The sequence below is a fragment of the Lutzomyia longipalpis genome, chromosome 3, assembly GCF_024334085.1.
Source record: "Lutzomyia longipalpis isolate SR_M1_2022 chromosome 3, ASM2433408v1".
In the NCBI taxonomy this organism is placed as follows: Eukaryota; Metazoa; Arthropoda; class Insecta; order Diptera; family Psychodidae; genus Lutzomyia; species Lutzomyia longipalpis.
In genome coordinates, this window is record NC_074709.1 from 14,745,602 (window position 1) to 14,769,826 (window position 24,225).

At 36.1% G+C, this 24,225-nt stretch overlaps 2 protein-coding genes across 4 annotated transcripts; one reads left to right on the forward strand and one right to left on the reverse strand.

Moving 5' to 3' along the window:
• The first annotated feature begins 1,166 nt into the window (after positions 1-1,166).
• On the forward strand, positions 1,167-2,528 carry LOC129793289 (SIFamide-related peptide). The gene has a single exon (XM_055833124.1). It carries the CDS (start codon positions 1,583-1,585, stop codon positions 1,997-1,999), a length of 417 nt encoding a protein of 138 aa, XP_055689099.1. The 5' UTR covers positions 1,167-1,582; the 3' UTR covers positions 2,000-2,528.
• On the reverse strand, positions 2,244-9,411 carry LOC129793288 (steroidogenic acute regulatory protein-like). Of its 3 annotated transcripts, none has more exons than XM_055833121.1 (11): positions 9,242-9,411; positions 8,855-9,112; positions 7,703-7,835; positions 7,474-7,631; positions 7,240-7,398; positions 5,086-5,139; positions 4,745-5,023; positions 4,361-4,513; positions 2,964-3,532; positions 2,770-2,893; positions 2,244-2,698 (listed from the first exon to the last, which is right to left on the reverse strand). In XM_055833121.1, exons 3-11 carry the CDS (start codon positions 7,761-7,763, stop codon positions 2,621-2,623), a joined length of 1,635 nt encoding a protein of 544 aa, XP_055689096.1. In that variant the 5' UTR covers positions 7,764-7,835; positions 8,855-9,112; positions 9,242-9,411; the 3' UTR covers positions 2,244-2,620. The 3 variants fall into 3 exon arrangements, with proteins under 3 accessions (XP_055689096.1, XP_055689097.1, XP_055689095.1); XM_055833122.1 differs by having other exon boundaries at positions 8,973-9,112; positions 9,242-9,405; XM_055833120.1 differs by lacking the exon at positions 8,855-9,112.
• Positions 9,412-24,225: the final 14,814 nt, after the last annotated feature.

Sequence of the window (24,225 nt, forward strand, 5' to 3'; positions counted from 1 at the left end):
AGAGCGAAATTGTGAGACCTTTTTTTTATCAATTTTAAACTTATTTCTAAAACTTCAGCCTCTGATTTTCATATTCAGACATCTCAAAAAAAAATACAATTTCTCTTCATAGAATTAAAAGTCATAAATCAAGTCATATTAAATTGCTTAAACTCCCCGTTTAAAACCCCAAAAAGTGTAAGAATAGTACAAAAGCTTCTCCTTGTGTCTATTTTATATCAATTAAACACAGAGATTGCGGCAAAATCGCGTGGGTACACCGTAGGCTCTTCAGCGACATAATTGAATTTTTCGTGATTGGAAACTCTGTGTGTGTGTCAACATGTGCCCCCTTCCTCTCCGTGGAAATTGGAGGTCGTATGGGGTGGTAAAAAATTTCCAGAGACACACCGTGACCTTTCCACGATGTAAAATGTGAATTTTTGATTGTAATTTGGAGTGGCACCTCCCCCATTATCACCTTTTTCATTCCCGGTCGATTTAATTATCTTTCGCAGCGTAAACAATCACTTGAGGTGCGAATCTTCATCGAGGCATGGAGGAATTCCTCTACATCGCTGCGGTACAACATTTTCCACCATCTTTAAGGAGATGTTCCCCTTTCTTACCGATTTTCTTTAGCACACAAACGGGAACGGAATAAATTCATATTTCAAAATGAGGGATAAATGGCAGTGGAACTGGGATAGATATTTTCTTACGTACTAATTCAATAATTTAGAAACCTTTTAGGAGAAACACTCTATTGACCACATAATTGAGTTACTTTCTCATCCGGGGATTTTATGGCGTATTAATAGGAAAAATAATTGCTCCTGGGATTAAATTTTCCCACAAGTCGACACAATTGGGAAGAGAAATTTCCACGAATCCTCAGGCGATCTTTAAACTTTACTGATGCGTGGAAATTCTCCTTAAATCTCAATGAAAATGTGAATTATTCATTCTCTTCAAAATGACAATTTTTCATGACTTCCGGTTTTTATTCATGGATATTCTGAATGAATTTGTTTTGGTGGGATTTTTATTTACTGTGAAAAAGCTAGTGGCACAGAGGAGGACAATTGAACTGGCGCAAATTGAATTAAAAGACAATAATATTAAAGCAGTTTGGATTGAAAAATCATTTTGTGAACAAAGAATAAAAAAAATACATTTTTGCCTGTTTCTTTGAAGTAAAAAAGAAAAAAAACTGAATTATTGTAAAGTTCGTTGAAATCTTTTCTTTCAAATTTAATAACGTTGAGCGCTTTTTCTCTTTTCTGTTTCATCACTAAATGAGCACTCCATACGGTGAGATCTGGGTTCTTATTTAAGACCATGCGGTAGCTTTTGGTTGCTCGTGGCTAAGATTATAGAGTTTAGGGTAAAAATTTTCATGATACTTTATGTTTACTAGGATCGTCAGTGAGTTTTGGGTGTTTCTTGATGAACTGACCATTATTGGAGAATTTTCTTTCAATTCTGTAATAATATGCAAAGCACTGGCTAGCTTGAAGATTTTCATGGACTGAACAAATAATTGAATTTATTTAGACTCCACAGTATGAGCAGTTCAACGCCCCCACTATGTGTTTAGGAGATGAAGCAAAATCCCACGACGCAGTCCATTCCATTGCGCAATTCGAAGGATGCGGATATAAAATCAGGAGCTTCCTCCATGGAGCAACAGTTTGTGTCTCACCGGCCAACGGCTCGTGTGCTATATAAGGATATTTTCTGTGGTTTTTTTCCCTTGAAAGTGTGTACTCCCAGCTCAACAGGCACTCATCACCCAGAAATGCTGAGCCAGAGACTCTTTGCTGTTTTCGTACTAATCTGTGTGTTCTGCATTGCAATGCACTCCGCTGAGGGTACCTACCGGAAGCCCCCATTCAACGGAAGTATCTTCGGGAAAAGGAATGTCGTTGACTACGATTCCGGTGGCAAGGCTTTGTCGGCAATGTGTGAGATCGCCCTGGAAGCGTGTGGAGCGTGGTTCCCGCAGGATAAGAAGTGAAAATAAATTCCAATTTGGGGCGAGCATCCACCGCAACGGCTTTCTGGTTTAAAAACAACACAACCCACAAACATAAAATAATATAAAATTCATACACAAAATATTGTTAATAAAAAAAGGAAGAAAATCCTATTTAATCAGAATGTCTCCCTAAAAATTTATATTACAAAAAAGAATTTCATCCTCTTTTGCATGATTTTAAGGACAGTTTCCGTCAAAAATTTTAACGTAAAGAAAAAAAACATTTTTAATGCATTTTGTATTGCAATAAAACTAAAAAGTCTTATTATTTTATTAGCGGATAAACTCATATAAAAAAAATGATTTTCTTGGTGTAAATAGACTTCTGCAAAAATGTTTATATTTGGATGGTTAATTATGACTTAAATCTTTTCTTTTTTTAACCCTTCTTTGCACGCATTTACATCCCCATCCCTCCTCACTACAGCTATTACATATTTTAATGCAATCACAATCATTTTGAAATGTTCACTCATGGTATATCAATAAAAATTGTCATTACAAAGTACCACTAAAATTTTGGATTGTTCCTCGTTTTTTTGTGATCTTGTGAAAAATGGAAAAGAAACTTGGAAAAAATTTGGATGTCTTCTGAGGCACTTAATCCATCTGTTTGGGTTCCTTTTCGCAGTAATTCCGAAGGTACTTCATGAAGTCCTGCATCATGGTTGTATAGGCCTTAAAAAGAATGAAAAAGTCACGAGAATAAAAAGAAAATTCCTTAATTTAAATGGCAAAAATTGACTTACAGCTTCAAGGATAGATTTGGGGATGTAGCCTTTTAGATCCAGACACAGTAACCACTCAAAAATGCACGAATCTTCATCACCAGGAATCTCACGTGTTACGTAGCATGATATCAGATTTTCACCCCTGAAAAAATAAATAAAATCCTTTAGAAAATTTTCAAATATATATTTTATAAGCAAAATTAATTATTTACCTCACATACTTCGACGTAGCAGCATACCCAGGATAATCCACCCCAACGGCAGCACTTACATACACCCGCAGAGATCTATTTGGCCAATCTTGAGCATCGCTGAATTTTGCTTCCTCACCCCCATCATCCATATTCTCCTGCCCTGAATGCCTCGGCGTACCCCCAAAGTTCTTAGCCCCTAAACTCTGACTCAGTGACATGGGAGCTCTCTTCTGGAAGGCCTCATCCTCACTTCCACGTGCCTTCGGTGGTGGTTCACTCCTCACGGAACTTTCACCCTCAGACTGTTCCTGCACCGTGGCCAATCGCCCACGCGGATACAGAGACTGATCCTCATCCTGCACCAAACGCCCATCCTCGTATGTTTCCCACGAGCGTAAATTCACAAAATCCCGACTCTTGACAAAACCACCCCCACCAGGAGCTGAAACTTGGTACGAGATATCTGTGCGTGGGTCGATGCGGTGGATGATTCGCGACTCCAGCAGGGTGGGATTCCATTTGGGCATTTCCTCAATATTCCCAAAAAGATCCTCAACGAGCTTTTGCGCATTAGTATTCACACGTCCCTGCCGAAGAAGGAGGAGAAAATATTTCAGAAATCTTCAGCTATTCATGCATGGATTGAGATTTTGAAAGCATACAGTTCCTGCCTAAAGGAGTTTTGCAGCAAAATGTAAGATTTTAGAATTAAGAGAAAAAGGAAAGAGACAAGTCATCAACATTAAAATTATTTTAAGAATAAGAAATGTAGCCGTAATAAAACATAATTTTTGAAAAATTTTGAGACTATTGTAAATCTCCTAATTTTATAGGAATCGCAGAATCTCTTAAATTATATTGTTAATCTCAAGAAACTCTTTAATTCTTTGGTGAATTATTTGAGATGATTCGTGAAGCTCGTGAATCTCACGAATTCATTTCAATGTTAAGAGAATTTCATGAATCTATTCGTGATTCTCAGATACCTTTAGAAAAATTCTGATGAAATTTGAATTCCTTATTTTCTCATTGATTCTACTTTTAAAACCAAGTACTGTAACGATTTGGCGTAAAATTTCTTTGCTGAATCACTGGCAGTATTTGCAGATAAACTGGAGAACTTTCAAAATGTATCTCATTTCCAAATCAATGGGCAATATTTTATCATTTTATCCAATGATACACAGAAATTATTTCTCCTTCTACAAGGGAATTATTCTGCCTCTCATTCTCAGTGCTAATTTATTCCTAAGTTGACGAATAAATTTTCACTTTTTTTTTTCTTTGAATCAATTGAATAAGCAAATAACTTGAATTAAACTTCTGAATTGTTTTTCTTTTGGGAAAATGGTTTTATTTTGGGGAGGTAAAAATGAAAGTTTTATAGAGAGAAAAAAAATGAAGAAGAAACTCACCGTTAATTTGTAAACTTTTCCTAATCTATCACGTTTAATACTTTGAATTGTATCTGAACTTGGTGTTACTTTTTCTACTTCCCAATCTCCACTCTCAATGAGCTCGTAGGCCTTTTTAACACACTCCAGAGCCATCCTTTTGTATTCCTCATCCTGGAAATAATTACAAAAGAATTAATTAATCATCGTGGTTTTATTCTTCCTCCAACATTTCTTCACCAAACAAGAAGAAACTCTCTTAAACGACATTTTTTTTCGTATTGAATCAACCTAAAGTCCCGGATCAACTGAATTTCTCAGTGAAAACCCAGAGATTTGGGAGCTGATTGAATATCAAATGTTCGTTAATAAATATTTAATAGAACTCTCTGGAATTCTTCTTACCTTGTCTCCTTCATCATCACTATTGTGGATGGATTCGTATGGAGAGTAGAAATTGGCTATACTCTCGGTGTGACGACCTGTACCCGTGGAGGCTGCAAGAAATGGTGCCAGGAGAGGCCCTCTGTCGTCTAGGGTGGAAGATATGGCAGACAGGTAGCTGCGTGCGTGCTGCTCCTGCGGAATCACGCGGCAATCCAGGAACCATGCCTCACCCCAGGCTATCACGAAGGAGATCACAATCAGGAGAACCTGAAAGACTGGCTGGGGAGAATCTGCCCACTGTAAGACAAATAGTTCTTCATTAAGTTTTTTGCTTGTAGGGCTTGTAAAAATCAACTTACGTCGTAGACAAAGACTTTGGATATAAGAAATGCACAGGAGCCTGATGTTGAGGCCTAAAAAATATTGAAAATATGAAAACTTAAAAATTAATAATATCTAAAAATTATGTTAAACTTATAAAGTAAAGCTTTACTGAAAAAAATCTTTTTAATTATTTTTTTTTGAAATTTTTATTGTCTTTTTTATTTATTTCATAAGTAAAAAAAAATCAAATATCTTTTCTATTACAATATTATTTACGCTTTTTCACCGGTCAGCGTGGGAAAAGGGATTTTTCTACATTGTTTACTTAAGCTGAAAACTATTCTTCATTCCAATCAGTGTTCTCCATTGAGACTTTTTCGAAGTCAAATGACCGTTGGCTTATGACAAAGAAAACTTTTTAGGATTCTTAATCTCAACCTGTTTCCAAGTAGCTTGCACATTTTGAGGTTTGCTGTTGCTCCATCATAAACCACTCCAGTCACTATAACTCCTGTGCGAGGGAGAAACAAAAAAAAGTCGTAAGTCCCTCTGGCCGCTGAAGGGACTTACGGCTTTTTTTTGTTTCGCCCTCCCTGTGTCAATAAGGTTTGTTAGACACATTTGAAGAAGGTGATGCTTTTGTTCCCCAGTGAGATTGGGCATGGAAAATATCCCAGAGGAATTTTCTATGTGCCGTTGATGCAAACTGCCAGGAAAACCAGCACTTCCGTAGCGATTTGTGATTTTTTTGGCTGCGACTGTTTTTCAATCAACTCAGACTTAATTCCACAGATTACAACTCCTTTCACTCTCCCATTATGCCGTTCGGTCTGGTGGCGAATACTCATTTCGTCAAACGAAACTTGAATGAACAGATGTTGTACATGTCTGCTGAGCTTTGGCGATTGCTTCAAACGCGTCTTGAGAAAATCCCGGGTTTCAATCAACATTTTTCAGCCAACGTCCCATCGTGCTGGGGTGTGGGAAACATTTTGGGAACTGTGATCATACGTAATTGTACGTTTTAGGTGAGTAGAGTGATTACCCCAACTCATTCAAATTTTCGAAAATCCTCTTCGCCTCAGCATTTTCCTGTACTTGCTGTTTCATTACGTTGAATTTGGCTTTGAATTTTCTGATTATTGCGTTCCTTTTTTCAAATCTGTTTCCGAAGGTTTGACACTTTTCGTTTGAATAGTGAAATCTCTGCTGATTTCTTTCGGATAGTTGGATCATCTTTGGTGAGCTGATCTTCCACCATAGACTGCTCAATTGAGTCCGGAAGTGGAGGATCCATTGGATTACAATGAGAGGAAATATCACTATCGTAGTCCATCATCTCTGGAAAATTCCCGGGTCACACAGAGCATGATTGTTTCAGAAACAACAATATTGCGGGGATCCAGCATAGAAGTTGGCTGAAAAGCGCTGATTTCTCTTTTATCCTCCAATCCTTTGAACAATTGAAATTTGAATGTATATATAAATATTTACTTGATATTGTAAAATACCTGACGATTTAGAACTTACAAGGAACTTACGTGTACCTTGTGTTTCTGATGTGTGAGAGAATACGGTCGCATTCAGGAATTCTTGAGCAATTTCATCTTCACATGTAGACGCGACACCCAGACACAGAACACTTTATCTTGACTGGCAAAATACTACGGGAGACCAGGGTTAAAAAAGTCATTTAAGGGTTTAGAAAAAGCTCAAAATATCATAACCCTTAAGTGACTTTATTAGCCCCGGTCTCTCCTACTGAACAGGTGCAGGATGAACACTAAACCAAAATATTTTTCCCGCCAAAAATATGTTTCTCTTTATTTCTGTGGCCGATTTGAAACGTCAAATCCTATATATTTTTCAAAAAGTGTTGCTCTAAGATTTAGTTTCATCTTTAAAATATTTTAATATTTCCATAGAAATGTGAGAGTAATTTATATTGACTCACAATTCGTTAATCTCATGCCATGAGTTACTTATTTATTAGGGAATCCCTTCGTCAATATAAATTCTTATCAAAGAAATGCAGTTTTTTTTATCTTAGTTTATCAAGAAATTTATAAGTTTAACGTTTTTTTAAAAATTCTTTTGAAAGCTCTGATTTTGAAATATTTTAGGAAAATTAATTAAAAATCGATACTTCCTAAAAGCGTATAAGGAAATGTTTTAAAGCTCAAACTCACCGCGATGATGATCCAGTGATTAATGTAAAGGATGGCATAGAAGAGAATGAGGACCACGAAGCGACAAATGGCAGCCATAACAATGTCAAAGAGGGATGTATAGATGGTGTAGTGAAGAACTTGCGTCCGAAGTGCATTGTAAATGTTATCACCCGTAATCTGTGTGAGAAACATCGTGTGGCCACGTTAGCTTTTATCGGTCGTTATCATCGCGCTTTGTTTCGTGAGACAAACCATGACGCAGATGAGCCACAGGAGGGCTATGAAGACTAAATCAAAGGTGACAAACAGGCAGAAAAAGCGCCTAATGACGGACATTCGTCCATCGTGCTGGTACCCGGAGAGGAAGTCCTCTGTGATTAAATTAATCGAGTGCGACTGGGAACGAGTGGCTGTAGCGGAAGAAAAGCGATTAAAATTGTTGTTTTTTTTCTTTATAAAGAATAAAATAGGATATTCTTACAAAAGTCTAGACTAGGATACTGCCTTTCGTACAGGGCATCCCTCAGTACTCGCTGAGCCATAATTTTTCTTTGCTTCCTTTTGCTTTCCCTCACATTCTCTTCGTGTCCTTTTGTTGTTCTCACAGAAATCAACTGAAAGAGACACAAAGACATTAAATTGCCTCGAATGGGGAGACTTTCATTGATATATTTTTGATTACATTCAATACATTAAGGGGTACTCATTACAGAACTAATATCTAAACATACACAAAACAAAATTCTACTTATATACAGAACACAACTAAATAATTTTCAGGTGAACAGTTTAATCTACATTGGTAATTTTTAAGAGATAAAGGGTCTCCACAGTAGACCTTTTATTGATTGAAAAAAAATTATAAAGAAAGTAAATCTTTATAACTGCCCCCCGAGGAGTTTTCCAACAAAGATTTGAAAATCATTTTCTACATAACGTGTAATAAATAGTGATTTCTGTAGAAAAAATAAATAAATGGTAAGTAAAATTTGAATTGAGTTTAAAAATGTAAAACTTTTTTATTTATTGTAGACCTGATGAAATAAACAAAATATTTCCAGAATGTCATTAAAAATTATTAAGAGAGCTTTCTTCTTTTTTTATTAATTTTTTTTTTACTTTGATACTCTTTCAACTCACACACCGAGGTAAAATCCATTCATTCATCCATTATCAACTGTAAAAGAAAAAATATAGAAAAAAAGAAAACATCGATTTCTGCAATGAGTAGCCCCTGCACTTAAAGACTAATTGCTTTTGATAAAATGGATGAGAAGAATAAAAAATGATATGAATTGAGAAAAAGAATTTCAGGTGTTTTAAAAGAAAATCTTTATCGCATTTCCAGGAAAAGTGATAAGATGATGTGAAAGAAATTCGACAAAGACAGCATTATCGCCTTGTTATGATCCCACAATCTTTTCCATGACTTTATCACCCCTATTCGCTGTATTAGTAATCATATTGTGTGACCATCTGGGCTTTATAAAATATATTAGTGTTTTCATCAAGAAGAAAAAATAAATAAATTGTGAGAAGAAAATGCTGAATGATGTGAAAATTTGTAAATAAAAAATAGGACGAAGCTGCAACAACTATACATGATAAGGAGGCTACATATCTCGATAGTTACCCCTTTTTTGTCTTATCTCACAAAAATATTGTTCAACTCATACGGGATGGCCCTCACATCGTCTTTATTCTCAAACTCTTTGCCAAAAAAAAATGAAACAAAAAATGATAACACAAACTTTTTTCGTTTCTTAAACGAAGAGGAGTCTCGCGAAAAAGCTGAAGACCCCAAAGACAATCAGGAAACTTATTAGTAGAAAATATTTCAGGATTAAGGGGATGAAGCTTAAATTCATGTTCTCCCACCAGGATTATTTCACTGCGAAAGAATGGAATTTCAAGAACTTTTTATAACATTGTGTATAAACAACATGAGAAACATTTTTTTGCAAATTCATACGTCAATATTAAGTGCGAAATAAAATTACTTTTAATCAACTGAACTTACGGGAAATTATTCAAAAATCACGATAAATTTATTAAGATTGCTATAAAACTTGTAATTTTATCTATACAAATTAAAAATCTCTTACGGAATCTTTATAAAAATTTACTAAAGAAAAATCTATTGATAACTCCTTGTGTTTTTGACATTTATCAAAATTCACTGTCAACTTTGACATTTGTCAAAAAATGTCTGTCATTATGCATTGAATTTCATTTTCCTTATAGCCACAATTTAGGCAAAATCGCGCAGAAATATAGAATGAACAAAAGTCCGTTATTTTCAAATTTAAAAATATTCCTCGTCAACATTTTCTTTCTCAATTCCTTTCCTTCCCCATCTTTCCCATTGAAATTCACTCCATTGCCCACTATTCACAGGAATCCACGAGAAAACTCCCCAGCCCCAAACCTCTGGGGGCATTTAAACAACAAGGCAAAGCCATATAAGAATGCATAATCCCAAACACAAGTTAAGATAAAGCAATATGTAAAATACATTGGGGTCTCCCAGAGCCACCAACTGACGATGCTCGATTTGAAAAATGATTATAATTTTAAATTTATAATTACTAGTTTGTGGTATAGAGACCTGTTATTAAGACAGGGCTACCGTTTCGAGGAGATCTCCGCTCGAGAATCTTTTGGGTCTCTCGCGAGAATGAAGAACAACTCCCAGAAGCCACAGACGACACAGACAAAGTGCATAAATCCCGTAACATCCACCACTGATTTGGAAAAGTTTGCGAAAGTCTAGATTAAATTTTTGCAAGAGATAATTTTTGTAAAAAAAAATAAAGAAATAGGAGGCATCAATTTGAATCAAAATTGAAATATTATAAAATCATGAATTTTAAAAAATCAAGAAAAATAAATTTAGGTACATATTTTTTTTTATATTACAAATTATTTTAATCAGTCAAAAATTAGAAAAAGGACCTATACTGCAAAGATTTTTTCAGCAATAAAACAAATTATGCACGATGTAAGGGGCAAGTCATTAGAAACTGTTGATTTTCGGGAAAGGCATGATCTTCTTCCGGAAAATTAATAGATATTTTTTTTTGTAAAAATTTGTTTTGAAAGTTGAGTTTTTCAAAAAGAAAGGAATTGAGAAATAGTTATATTTTTCCAAATCGTGTAATAGTTTTTTAATTTATTTTTGTCACACTACGCCTTTTATCAAATTCTGTTAATTTTTATAATTCGATTTTTCACTTTAATAAACAATGTACTGGTTTTGTTGGTCCTACGTGGGTCAATATAGACCCAAAGACTTCAGAACACAGGGATGGGGTTCACAAAAAAAATCTACTTGCTTCCTTTGGGAACTACATAAATCTATTCGTAAATCTCTCGGTAGGAAAAAATAATTTAATCAGACTCTATACTCAAAGGTAAACACCATTTAATGCATTTTACTTTAGCATATTTATCTATACAGTATTATATTCTTAAATCGGGGATCATGCATTATCAGGGGGAGGTATTTCATGAATGGTTTAAAATATTCGAAAAGTAATGTCAGTTCTCCACCTCGCCTTGGCTTTGCCCCCTCACAGCTTGCGGGTTGTGGGATCTTGTCGAGTGAAAAGTGCCGGACTGTTGTTTTGAACATCCGCAAAGTCACTTCACGGCAATGGACGATGTGTTCGAGACGCGTCAGTTAGTGACATCTGATCGAATGGATAGATTCGATTGATCGATCGTGAAATGGTTGTATATTATGCACCAAGTACATATAAGTAATGCAGGATATATGTATGGTTACATATATTTATGGTACGAGGAGAGGAAAAAGGTGGATGTCAAGTCCGGCCACACGCCATGTTAGCAAAATGGCCGGTGGGCATGTAAGCAGCGATTTTTATCGCGATCCTCTCCCGTCCCGCCGATGTTCGGTGCCGCTGGGGGCCCAATGTTGTGCGGCAAATCGAGGTGGAAACGCAGAGGAATATACAGACGGACAGAATTGAGAGCAGACAGTTCCACATTTGTACAACAGGCCGTCCTCTTTCTACTTTCGCGCGCACCACCGCGAATGCTGCCCAAAAGGAAAACCACGCGATCGCGCAGCTTTTCCATAAATCAACGCCATTTTAAGATCAACAAATTGCACTCATCGATCACCAAGACGCATCGTCTACAATTCTCAGAAATTTCAGCATTTTCTGCGTCTGTTTCCATGCTGAATTCCATCACGTATCAATCCGATCGCCGCCAAAGTGGATCCTCGATCGCCCCTGCAATCGCCCTCCCATCAGGACCTCGGACCTCTGCCCGGGATCACTTCAGTATAGTATATGCCCTCGAGGCTCTCTATTTCTCGGTTCTTTCAGCCTGTGTTTGCTCATTTTTTCGGCGGCCCTAAGCATCTATCTAAAACGAAAACCCTTTATATGTTCTGTCAGATTTTTCTATGATTTCTTTTTTGACGCTCCATCCCCCTTCAGGCTACAAGCCCATCAATTAGAGTCGTGCAATTAAAATCTGCGCGCTCAAACGCGAGCTTCTCATTTATGCAGCGCAGCCTCCGAACATCCCTTCATAACTACTGGAAATTTGAATAAAACTCCCTTTTTTTACAATATGGCAAAAAAAAACTCCGCCTAACGGTACAAAAGTAGCAAAATTATGCTCTCAACATCGCCACAAAAGTGATGTTGCAGAAATCCTTAAGTGATCATTAGGGACAATTTTCTTACAGATATTGCCCGCGTTGCCCGTTATTTGGGTCCATTGGAGCACATGGATGGCACACAGGAAGGCACTAATTTTTCCCCAAAGAGAATCTTGCTAAACAACTATTAGACATGGTCAATAAGGATAAAAAAAGTCAATTCGAAAATGAGAGTGAAAATGCGATCAGCAAGAACAATTTTAAGCTTTAAACTGTTTTACAGTGATACCTCGTTTAACGTGAGATAATTAGTTGGTATACCATTTCTGGTTGAGGTGAGGTCTTCAATCTTTTCTTATATTTTTCCTATTCAATTTTGCTAATTTTTTTTTCTATTGGGGTATTCTACCCGTTTACCTCTACCATTTGCCCCTCTTCCGCTTCTTCACTCCATTAATTTATTTAAGACTAAAATATAATTTACTCTCAAAAACATATCTTTTTTATTTAATTAATTTATTTTTCTTTTAAAATTTGCTTTCTCAAAATCGAACTCATATTTACAGTTTTAAATGAAGTCTATGCGTTGAAGGCTCGTGTTCTGAAAATCTCAAGAAAAACGGATGGAAAATTATCAGTTTGTACTTCTTATTGAGATCCAAATATCTTTTTACGATAGATAGCTGTAGTAAACTGTAAAGCTAATTGCACATCATCATCAAAGAAGCTTTCCTAAAATGAATAAAATGCCCCACGTCGAGGTTTCACTGTAAATTCGTGTCTCTTTGAATTCTGAGAAGGTAGTCTGATATAAAAAGTTCTTTCACCAAAAAGGGCTTGGTCAGAAATTTGCGTGAGTATAATTTTAATCAATTTGTGCAATTTTCCTGCAATTTTGATATTTCTCTCCACGATTTTTGCCACCATCTTCTGTGGCACTTGACCATCGAGGAGGCATTCAGTAACCACCTTCCGTTGCTTTTGACGAGTCACACTTTCGAGCGACATTTTTTTTGAATTTTCTTGTGTCTCTGCGGGATGTTAATTTTTTTGTTGGACCAAAAAGTTGTTGCAAAAATTTTTATTTCTTTCGGCGCAGTGAAAAAGACATATTGGTCAAGGTATTGGTGGAAGTGTTGCAGCTGCTGGTGGAGGATCTCCACCATGGATGCGCCTTGAATGCAAATTGGCGTCACATCATGTCAATTTTCTGCTAAAGGGGACGATGGGCTGTGATAAGACATAAATTCAGTGCTGAAACCGGGCTCTCTTGGGTGGAAAATCTAATCACGGACGCGGGCTTCTTCTTTTGGAAGACTTCTTGAGTAGAAGAGGGGGGTCGGCAATGCGCAAGACACTCGCACCGTCTCCTGCAATTGAGCAATTTTGCTTCGCGTAATTGTTTAAATAATGCAATTTAAATGATGAATGACTTTTTAATGGGACACCATCCACTTTAATCTGATTAAGACAAATTTATATGGGAAAATTCATACCAATTACGACGCGAAGAAGTGCAAACTATCCGATATTTCCTCCGCCACCAGAGACCAAGCAATGTCTTCTCCCGCAACGTGCTAAATGCCTGCACTTTTTCGCGCGCGCATTTTTTCTCACTGTAAAAGCCTAGAAAATTATTTGCACACGCTCTTGATTCTTCGCCAAATAGCATTTCTCGGAAATGGACTTGTCTATGAAGATATTAAGGTGATCAGACAAGTAGAAAATTTCATAAAAGTATTTCTCGCCTTTTTTTTCTCTCTATAAAACATTATTCATCATCTCCACTTTGTTTTGCTACCATCTACCCATATAATATTCTTGTCACGATAATTGGGTATTAATTGAAAATTCAAATGGATTTTCTCGAAGGTATATTGTATATATGTGTTGAATGTCGGCCAAGAGTGGAGGAATTTATTACAATTTCCATGCACTTCTTCATTAAATCGTAATTGAGTCAATTTACACGATTCGGTTGTTTTCTTCATAAAACACACACAAAATTTCATTACGAAAAGTGAAGAGTAATATTTTGAAATCGGATTAATTTGAGGAATGTCAACAAGGCTAATTGAACCTCTTGTTTCAACCACAATCAAATTAGTTTAATTGATTTCTTATTAAACACGCTCTGTTAGCCCCCCAGAAAAGCTTCTTTATATCACTTGTTACTTGTTGATTAATTTCCAATCAATTTATTTGATAAAATTTAGATGAAGTCAAAATTATTTTTTGTTCATTGCGGTTAATATATAAATTATTATAGGAAAATGATTTTACAAACAAAGAAACTTTTTTCTCAAATAATTTTTATCCGTCTTATTCTTCAGCATATTACTTATGTATGTATATCATCTTATATTTTATTATATATCCCCACAAACACTAGTTTGTATTAAGGAAGAAATAAAATATTATTATTATCTTATTATATTATATATCACATTATTTGTTCTACTAAAAATCTTGGAGCACAAGCATTACGCGATAAGAAGACTTTCAGGATCAAGAATGATTTTCTTGAGAAATTTATTTTATAAGAATAGTAAATAATAATTTAGATCCCCCTTATACAAGCTAGTGTTCTTGGGTTATGTGAATGATTGAAATGGAATAGTTTAAATATAATATTTTTCATTTTTCCCAAATACTTTGCATAACTTTTTTTTTATTATTTACGGCTTCCATTTCAATGATTATTTCCCATCTTTGCATATTATTCATTTAGAGTCTAATAAGCTATTTGTGATGAGTTTTTCACGTCCATCAATGATAATATTATATTTTAAAATGATATGTGATTCTTCTAATTCAATCACTGAATATTCTTTTGCTTTTTTTATCACTCAATGGAGTTCTTGTAATTAAACTTCCAATTAATGATAGAGCTTCTTTTGTAGTTCCATCTTCCTCCCATAATATCCGGCCTTTGATCATTAATAAAAGTGCATGTGGAGTGATTTTGGGGTGTGGGCCATTCGCGTCACAGTAGAAGATCTTTTTAGGCGATGTATTTCTGTGGAATTGGTGGGTACAGAGTTGGGAAAAAAGAAGGGTCAGACGAAGAGTAAGAAAAAGCCCGACTGGCGCTCAATGGTTTTGCCCCGGGGGCTTTATCAAAAAATGCCATCATCGGGAGATGAAACTGCGTCCCTTTTGATTTTCCTTCCACCTCCTGCGAGAGAGTTACTTTCTTAGTGTACCTAAAACCTAATAAATACAGAAGAGACACAACCCAAAGTGGTCTGGGCTGATGATGATTGCCGACCGACGGAGAGATATATTTTTCTGGATGGAAATTCAAGAATTGATGGCGCTATCTAATTACATATTTCGACGACTCCTAAATGTCCATTTGTCTGGGGTATTCTCCCGGCGCGTCTCCTCCCCCATTCCCCTGGGGCAGGAGGGGAACAGGGGGTGCAGTGAAAAGGAAGGAAATGGCCCGAAGAGAAGTAAAATCCCCGGCACGGAATGGCGCAAGCTATGTGTCCGCACAAATCTCCTAAACAGAACGTTTGTTTGGTGTTTGCCGCCAATCCGGCCGGAAATGGAACCTCCCCAGTGCAATCCTCGCTCTCAAATGGCGTGACAGTCGGTCATTCAGACAGTTTGGCCAACGGCAGGGAAATATCCATCGTAGATCCCCTACCGCCCTGAAGCACTGCAATGAGGAAAAAAACTTTTCCATTGTGGCAAGCCCGTGTGCCATCCTCTCTACCTATATATTGCCATTTAGACCTCCCCTACATTGAAAAATCCGCACAGAATTTCATTCAGACAAATAGGCACACTCCCTGGCATTCCTTTTTCCAATCAAAAGATTGGAAATCAATGGGGAAGCGGGAAAAGCTGTGAAAATTCAAAGAGAAAAGTTTAGGAAAAATAACGAAAGGTGAATGATCTAGAGGAAACATTAAATATTCATTAAAGTTACTTCATTTGACTCCTGGGTTTGAAATTTTCAAAGCTTTGAGAAACTTTTAGCAAGCAATTTGGACTAATTAACATGTAATAAAATTCCTGGAAAACAACACTGCGCATCAGCATGGCCAAAGGGGGAATATCTGGGAAATATTTAGGATTTATTTTTCAATTATTTTGGAAGTTTTTGGCGAATCTTTGAAAATTATCTGAATATTTTGCAGATTTAATTACATTTTGTTTATTTAAAAAATATTTAGTTAATTTAAAACGAGGTTTGATGCTTAATAAAATTTAGTTTCTTCTTAAATTGCGTTAAGGTTGTTCCTAAAAAAATTCCTGGTCTATTTAAATTTAATTTCTTTTTAATTTTAAAAAGTTCCATATCTTTCCTTACAATTGCGTTTGTTTATAATGCATTTCGTCAGTTTAAATTGCGTTTCGGTCATTATATAATTAAGTTTTTTTCAACATTTGCCGAATATTTGCCAAAAAAAAGAACATGCAATTTTTTTATTCCGGATAAAGACCCCTTAGCATCGTCTCTTCATTATGCGACAATATTGTCATTACTAATTTATGAAATTTTCCGATAAATTAAAAATTCACAACCTGCGGCAAATTATAAACTGTCCCCACATGAGACTACTCCTGTATGTGTCTTTCGTCCAAAAAAAAATTGTCTGCCGGGTGGTGCAAATTAATTTTTAACAAGAAGAAAGTAAATTTTGTCAATAAAAATTCACAAATTGATCAGTAAGAAGTTCTCCTCGTGTACTCTAAAAGAAGACACAAAGAAGCTTAAGAGAAGAAGAAACTCCCTTTTGTTTTCTGTTGCATGAGAAGAGGGGCTTTCCGAAGCACATCCAATTCCACCAAGTTGCGGCGCAAGAGGTGATCCCAAAGGCAAAAGTTCAAACAAGAGGCCATAGGCGATATAAGGACAGCAATCAAGCATAGCTGAGACTGTGTTTCGCCGTGTAAATAAAATTGAAGGAGAGGTGAAAAAAAAGGTAACAGAATTACATTTTTATGTAGCAAAAGAGCCAAAGAGAAAAAAAGTAGAAATACAAAACCACATCGCGTGTTGAAGTTTGTTTGAGAATTTTCAGAAAAATACGTTGCGTTTTTGTGTTTTTCCTTTTTGCTTCTCTTTTTTTTTGTTGTTGTTGTATTCACTTCCATTCTCCCGTCGAATTGTAAGTCATGTCGATGTGGTTTCATTATTTCTGTGGAATTCATTTTTTTCTTTCTTGCTCCTGGGCCGTCTCTCCTGGATCTCGCGTTTGGAGAAACTTGCAAGAACTTTGAGAAAATTCAATGTTTTGCTCTCATTGCGAAGAGAGGAATTGATTTAAGGGTCAATTGTTGACCCATGATAGAATAGGAATTAAAGAATCTTGCAGGATCTTAAAAGATTTAGTAATATAGAAAAAATCTTACAGTGGGGTGTAAGCCCAAAAGCTAATATAAAAAGTTCAGCTCAGAAAATTACTTATAGTTTTCATTGTAAGCACTAGACTTAAGAAAAATTTCTTGTATACTTTGAATGAATAAAAATAACTTAATAAGCTTTTATTTTCTACAAATCTAAATGGATTGAAAAATTTTGATTGAGATGAGAAATCAAATTTTGCGAAAATTTCCTATTACAGCAAAAGACCATTGCAAGATCTTATATCGTCAAACGCAAAGATCATCGTATTACTTAAGATGAGTCCTTTTCTTTTAAATTTTTATTTTGATTTTTTTTCATTATTGAATCAAATCAGATTGAAAATTGTCTTTTGGTTTCTTGCATAATTTATTTGACTGAAATATCATATGACTTGATTAGGAATGAAACGATAGCTAAATCCTTTTATACGATTCATCATAACTTGGAAATAAATTCCCAGGACTTTTGCTTTTGAATTCCCATCCCTGAATTTCCCGTCAATTTGCGGGCAGTGCGGTAAATCAAATGGACAAATTGATTTGTGTCTGAAACATATGCGCACGGGGATTTATGCTTTAGGGGGCTTTAATGCGGAGAGACTTTATGAATGAATTCTCCCAAAAAATTGTGAATGAGGTACTTTTGTAGCAAGATGAAAGAGAAAAAAAAGGAGCATCAGAGAGTTTCTTGAAACAACGACACATATAATTAATAAGACGCTACTCATCAATTAAGTCCAATGAGTTGCTGGAAGGAGGCCTCTGGGTGTTGGGTCTGGGACTATGTTCATTTGAGCCTCATCATCGGCACCCATGGTCGTTCGGGATGGTGGTCATTAGATTGTGGCCCAGGCCACAAAAACCCGCACACCCCGGGAACATGCAATAAATAGTCATCCACATAGCATTTGATTTCATTCATAAAACTTCCCCTCCTGCGTCGCCGCGGCCAAATGGACGCACATCCGCTCCTCCACCAGTCCCATTTGACGATGTTTGTCTCTCCCGTGCACAAACCCCGAGACTTACATTTCCCTTTATTACTATTTACCATTTCTTCGTCTTTGGCTCCTCTCTTTGTGCCTGGGCTACCACAGAATACATCCCGTTGCTCACCTTCTGGAAGTGTGTTATACCTGCGTAATTATAGAGCGCTCACAGCTCCACATCACGTAAGAGTCGAATCGATATTATGGTTGGAAAAAGGAGGACCCAGTCGCGCCAAATAAAAAAAATTGCCGCACGTAGGTTCATGGGCAAGTGCTAGGCGAAAGATATATCATTTGATGTTGAGCAAAGGGATCCCGAGAAAACACGCATTTTTGTGGATTTTGCGTCAACTCCCATCACCAATCATCATGTCAAAACTCCAAGACGAGAACTCTGAAAACATCGCATGAGCCACCACCCTTATCGGGAGACGCCCGTGCACCATCCCGTCAAAAATAATTTTCCTGACGATATCCTTGGCGCAGGAGGAAGAAATATTGCGGTAAAAAAAATAAAAGTTAAAATATGTGGAAGAAAAACATCAACAAAATTAGCAAAACCTCCCTTCATTTGATTGACATTGCACGTGATTCTTGCGGAGAAATAGACGTGCAAGTAAATTAGTCTTTTCTTTTCTTCAAGAGTACAAAAAAACATATCTTTGGTTTAACTTGAAGGATTTTCTACTTCGTTCTTGAATAAAAAAATGTAGGTTCAATTTCTTTTGAATATACAGGAATTTATTAGGAAATTCTCATCCAAAATCGAAGAGAATATTCTGATGCTGCACGAGGAGAACGTTGAGAATTTACGTGAAGAGGACGTTGAAGAGACCTTATCACATCCCCTATTCCTATGGCCTAAAGAAAGAAAACGTGAAGATGATCTGTGCATAGAGTGTAAGAGACATCAATTTTTCCTTACGTCACTAAAAATATTTTGTAATTAAATTTATAAAAATTTAATCTTATTTACATACATAATTGAATAATGTCATAAAATTTATCAACCTTCGACCTATGAAATACATAATTACCTAAAATATTTATATAGTTTTTTAATTTCTTTAATACTAAAAAAAATAATTAATTTAAAATGTCCAAAATAGCTCTCTGTATGGCCCATCTTTTCCACTTTTGCGGATAATTATAAAATATCTCACATTTCACTTTTTATTCTTTACACTGACATAATTTATGCTGCAATTAAGCATTTATTTTGCATGCAATTCCGGGACAGCGTTTACACTACACACGTGTCCATGCGCGAAAAAGGACTCACCGCGATGTATTTGTGGCCTGAATTGTGCCGCGCGGAGGGTATTTGCATTAAAATCGAGAAAATGGGGAATAGAGAAAGATTTTTTTATTGCTTGAAAACTTCCAAGTCGTCCCACATCTCCATATAGAAGAGTGAACCCTCGTGAGGCTTTTGGAGCGCGCAATTTAAGAGACTGTCAACCCACATTTGATTTATGAATGGCCATCGATCGTCGGGACTCACTTTTGCCACGTTAATTTCTTTTTCATCTCCGTCAATACAAGAATGTGATCAAAGTGGAGGTCAATTTTCGAGCACGCAGTCAATCTTCAAGTGATCCGCGATATCAATCAATCGGCGGGACCTCTGCAGGCCCATGTGATTTATAGCCGCCCATCGGATGGGACCTTAATCGAAAAGGGCTGTTCCGCGCGGGAACGTTAGCATAACGCAGGAATGCGTGGGGAGGTGTTGACAAATGGCTGAGATGAAAATTGCGCCATAATATGGGGTCCCAAATTAATAGAAAGTCAATCATAACGCGTCCAGTTATAAGAGTTGGTGTCCCACAACGTGGAAAAGTTTATTTATGCGTTAAAATTGATTTTTGAGCAGTAACTATTAGGCAAAGTTGAATTTTTTTGTGAAATTCAGCAATTTGATGCATAAAAATAGACATATCTCTAGTTCTATAAAACCTACAGAAATTTCGTGACTAGTTTTGGAAAGATCTTGAAATAAGCTATAATTTGACATATATCTCAATGATTTTCAAGGTCACCTCTAGAACACAAAATGGCGGATTTTTGTTTCACAAAAAGAGTTTTTCGCATTTTTCGTCCTCAAGGAATGGCTTTAGAGGTTTCTGATGTTCTAGAAAGTTGTAGATAATTGCAAAACCTTTAATTTGATACCAAATTGAGCAAAATCGGACAAGCGGTTCAAGAGATATGGTTCTTAGAACTTTTCAAATGTAAGAATTTTTCAAATGGCTATATCTTCTAAACGGCGACATAGAATTTCTTCATTTTCGGACTGATGAAAGATATTGAGTCAGGCTACAACATATCAAAATTTAAAGGAAATCGATGATGGCAATTCGGAGATATAGCCCCTTAAAGTTATGCAATTTTTGTTTTTGATTTTAGCGCCTCTTGCGGATATTTTTGAAACTTGAATTTGTTCTAGACAGTTGTAGGGCTTCTCAATACCTTTCATTTGATACCAAGATGGTCAAAATCGGTCAAGCCGTTCTCGAGTTATATCGAAAAAACACTTTTTGCTTTGAGCCGCCATATTTGCTAAACGGCTTGACCGATTTTCAAGTATGAATTATTGATGAAAACGTCTCACTGAGCTCTACATCATACTAAAATTTCAGACCTCTAGCTATAAGGGAACTGGTTGACGGTGTTTCAAAATGGCGGACGGCGGCCATCTTGGATTTTAAAAATGTAAAAATATGAAATTTTACACCTACATTTCTATAGAAAACTTCAAACCTGAAGTCTCTATCTGTTACCGTTCTCGAGCTATAAGGCAAAGTTTGGGCGACCGGCCGGCCGGCCGGCCGGCCGGCAGGCCGGCCGGATCAAAAATTTTCCACCACCATTTTTGGAATGTGGGTTGTCTGAAACGTGCTCATACCAAGTTTGAGCCCGATCTGAGGTGGTCGGAAAATCCGACGATTACAATACTTGGTGTTGGCCACGAAGTGGAACACCAACTAATTCCTGCCAAGTGTGCCCCCCCAAAATGACTTAACTCCACTCATTTTCACCCATCCCAAAAATTACAGTCTTTCGCACAATTTGGATAATTGTTTAATGGTGGCGGATTCGGTGGTACCCCGTACGTGATCCTCGTCATTCAATAAATCAAATCCAATAGGTTGAGGTCTAACCCTCATAGCAGAATATGTGGCCCCGTAGCGAGGCTCACACAGATCGTAGGTCCCCCAAAGCTTATAATCTCGCACGAGGTATGACCTCAATTGTGGTGACAACTTACCATCTCCTCTGTTACTTTTTTCTTCAACTCTTGTCCACTAAAGGCGGTGTATGGGAAGGAAAATTAATCACTTTGCATTTCATTTGCATTTACGATTAGCCCGCAGATATCGCGCCATGGAAATGATCTCGCCCCCGGGGGCATAGAGTAGTGCAAAAAAACACACATAATCAGTCCTCTGGTTAAATACTTTTTCCTCTCTCACTGAAAATTCATTTTAAGATGAAAAACTTCTTTTCAAGATGCTGCTTTAAAAAAAAGGAAAAAAGTGAGACGAGAAGTAATCAATCAGGTATTGGTATTTCAAGGAGGAGAGTATATCTTAAAATCTGTATAATGTTTAATTTTCTCTTTATCTGTGACTATACAAGTACATCTTTCTTTATTAACCATATCCTCAGTCAATAAGTTAAATAAAAAAAAAATTTAAACATATTAAGACTATTAAGGTAGTTACTGCATTTATTTTTATTGAATATTAGAATTTTAAAATGTTGAAACTTTGAAAAAGGGGTTTTAAATAAAGGCGTGGCTTTTAAATTTTTGCACAAATTTTCTTTTGATCCTTAGATTTTTGTTAAAAATGGAAAATCTTTTTATCATGTATAATAGTATTTTCAGTGCCCTGTAATGCCACAAAAATTGCAAACTGAATAATCTCCTTTCTCAATTGCATTATAAAAATTTAAAGGATTAAATTTTATTTCCAAATGTTACATATCCCTGTATAAAAGGATAACACTTTAAATTTTGAAATTCTCAGGAAGAATTTTATTACTCTTTTTTCCCAGCCTTTCCTGCCGGAGAGAAAGCCCCCAAAAAAAGCTTAAAATAATTCAAATTTCATTTTGGCCAAAGTCCCACATATAATTTCCATTTCCACCCTTTTTCCAGGTAAAATGGAAGTACTTTTCGCGTAGCGTGACAAGAACTTATCAATTTCTTCTCAATATAATTTACGAAGATGGCCGCTCATGCAGCAAATATTTGGAAGAGGTGTTGTGTTGTGTATGAAACACGATAATTTATTGCATACAAAAGAGGCCTCAACCATTGTAAAAATTTACTTTTTTTTTTCAACAAAAAAAATCCACCATCGCGGCGATAAATTAAAAAAGAAATTTCACAAGTGGTTTGTTTAGTGACGGAAAACAGCATTTTTCTCGTGTTTTGCATTTTGCTTGTCGGTAGAGAACACTCTAATATGCGTAAGAAAACTAATTCTTTTTTTTTTTACTCTTCATTACAAATTAATATTTCCATCATGTTGCTTCGCATCTTCATGGCTGGGGGTTTTTCTTGTACTATTTGCATCTATTTGTCTATTTAGCGTATGTGTTTTTGCGCACTTTTTGTACAACAACTAACACCTTCTTCTTGCAGCAATGTTCGGGCGCTTAGAGATATTACATACAAACAGATTGGAAGAGGAAACTCTTTTCTTTTTATCACAAACCATTAATCTAACGCATTAAGTGAGCAAAAGACAAAAACATTGTAGGTACACCACCACGTGAGATGAGGCTGCAAAGTTGGTGCACCAATTTAATCCTTCTTCGCCGTCGTACTTTGCGATGTTTGTAGCAGAGATTGATGGTAAAGTGAAGAAGGAGAGAAGATGTAGTGCTATTGAATGTGAAATGCCGTAGAAAAGGCATTTTACCATCATTTTGCGCCAATATTCTCCTCATTTACATCCAACTGCGTCCGATTTCCTCCACATTGGCTCCACATTGTATATATATGTATGTAGTTCTGCATATATACATACATAGTTCTTACTCCTTTTTTTCTCATGCAAAACGCACAACACGCGGAGGGTCGTCACAACTGCACAGTAGCAGTGTTTTTTGTAACATTTTAGCCATTTAGTTTTGCATAAATTGAAGTGTATCGACACGATTTTCCATGGATGTTGTATTTTGTAAAATGTAACAGAGCTCTGCTTAATGTATGCTAATGAGGATATCTCTATGCAGACACTTATCAATATTTATTCTGTTGTCAGTCACATGGGTGACATGGGGTATGTAGTACTTTTCAATCACAGACGCCACAAATGGGATCATTTTGCGGCATTTTATTACTATATGTATGATAAGTATATAGTAACATAGAAACAACTTACATTCTTTGTCTTTTTACATGACAATTTTAATCAAACTCCTTTGAAAACTATAAAGGCAGATGTTAAAACCTTCGTTAGAATTTACTGATTTCTAAGAATACTAATTGCTTTAGAAAAGATCTACTATTTAAGTTAATATTTTTCTTATGAGACTACTGTCTAAGATAAGTATTTATTTTCTAACATTGAGATTCATTTTCTATGTCGTATTACGTTTAATTTTTCTTTTTAGCTTTCCTTTCCGAAGTTTGTCGTTTAATTTTAGGGGAGGGCGGGGCTAATAAAGTCACCTAAGGGTTTGGAAAAAGCCGAAAATATCATATTTCCTAGATAGATAGAACAAAATGATCTGAGAAAGAGTTGTAGGGCAAGAAATATCCTAAAGAATTGAGCTATTCATTTCGCTTTATCTGTTTGGGAAATATTATATTTTGAGCTTTTTCTAAACCCTTTAGTGACTTTTTTAACCCCGCTCTCCCCTAACGTTTATTTTCTAACGTTTGACTTTTCTAGCCATTTCACAATTGTTTTTTTCTGAACTTTAAGTAAAATTTAGAAGCTTATATATACTTAAACACTTTTCCTAGATACATTAATGGAAAGTTTGAATTTGCTC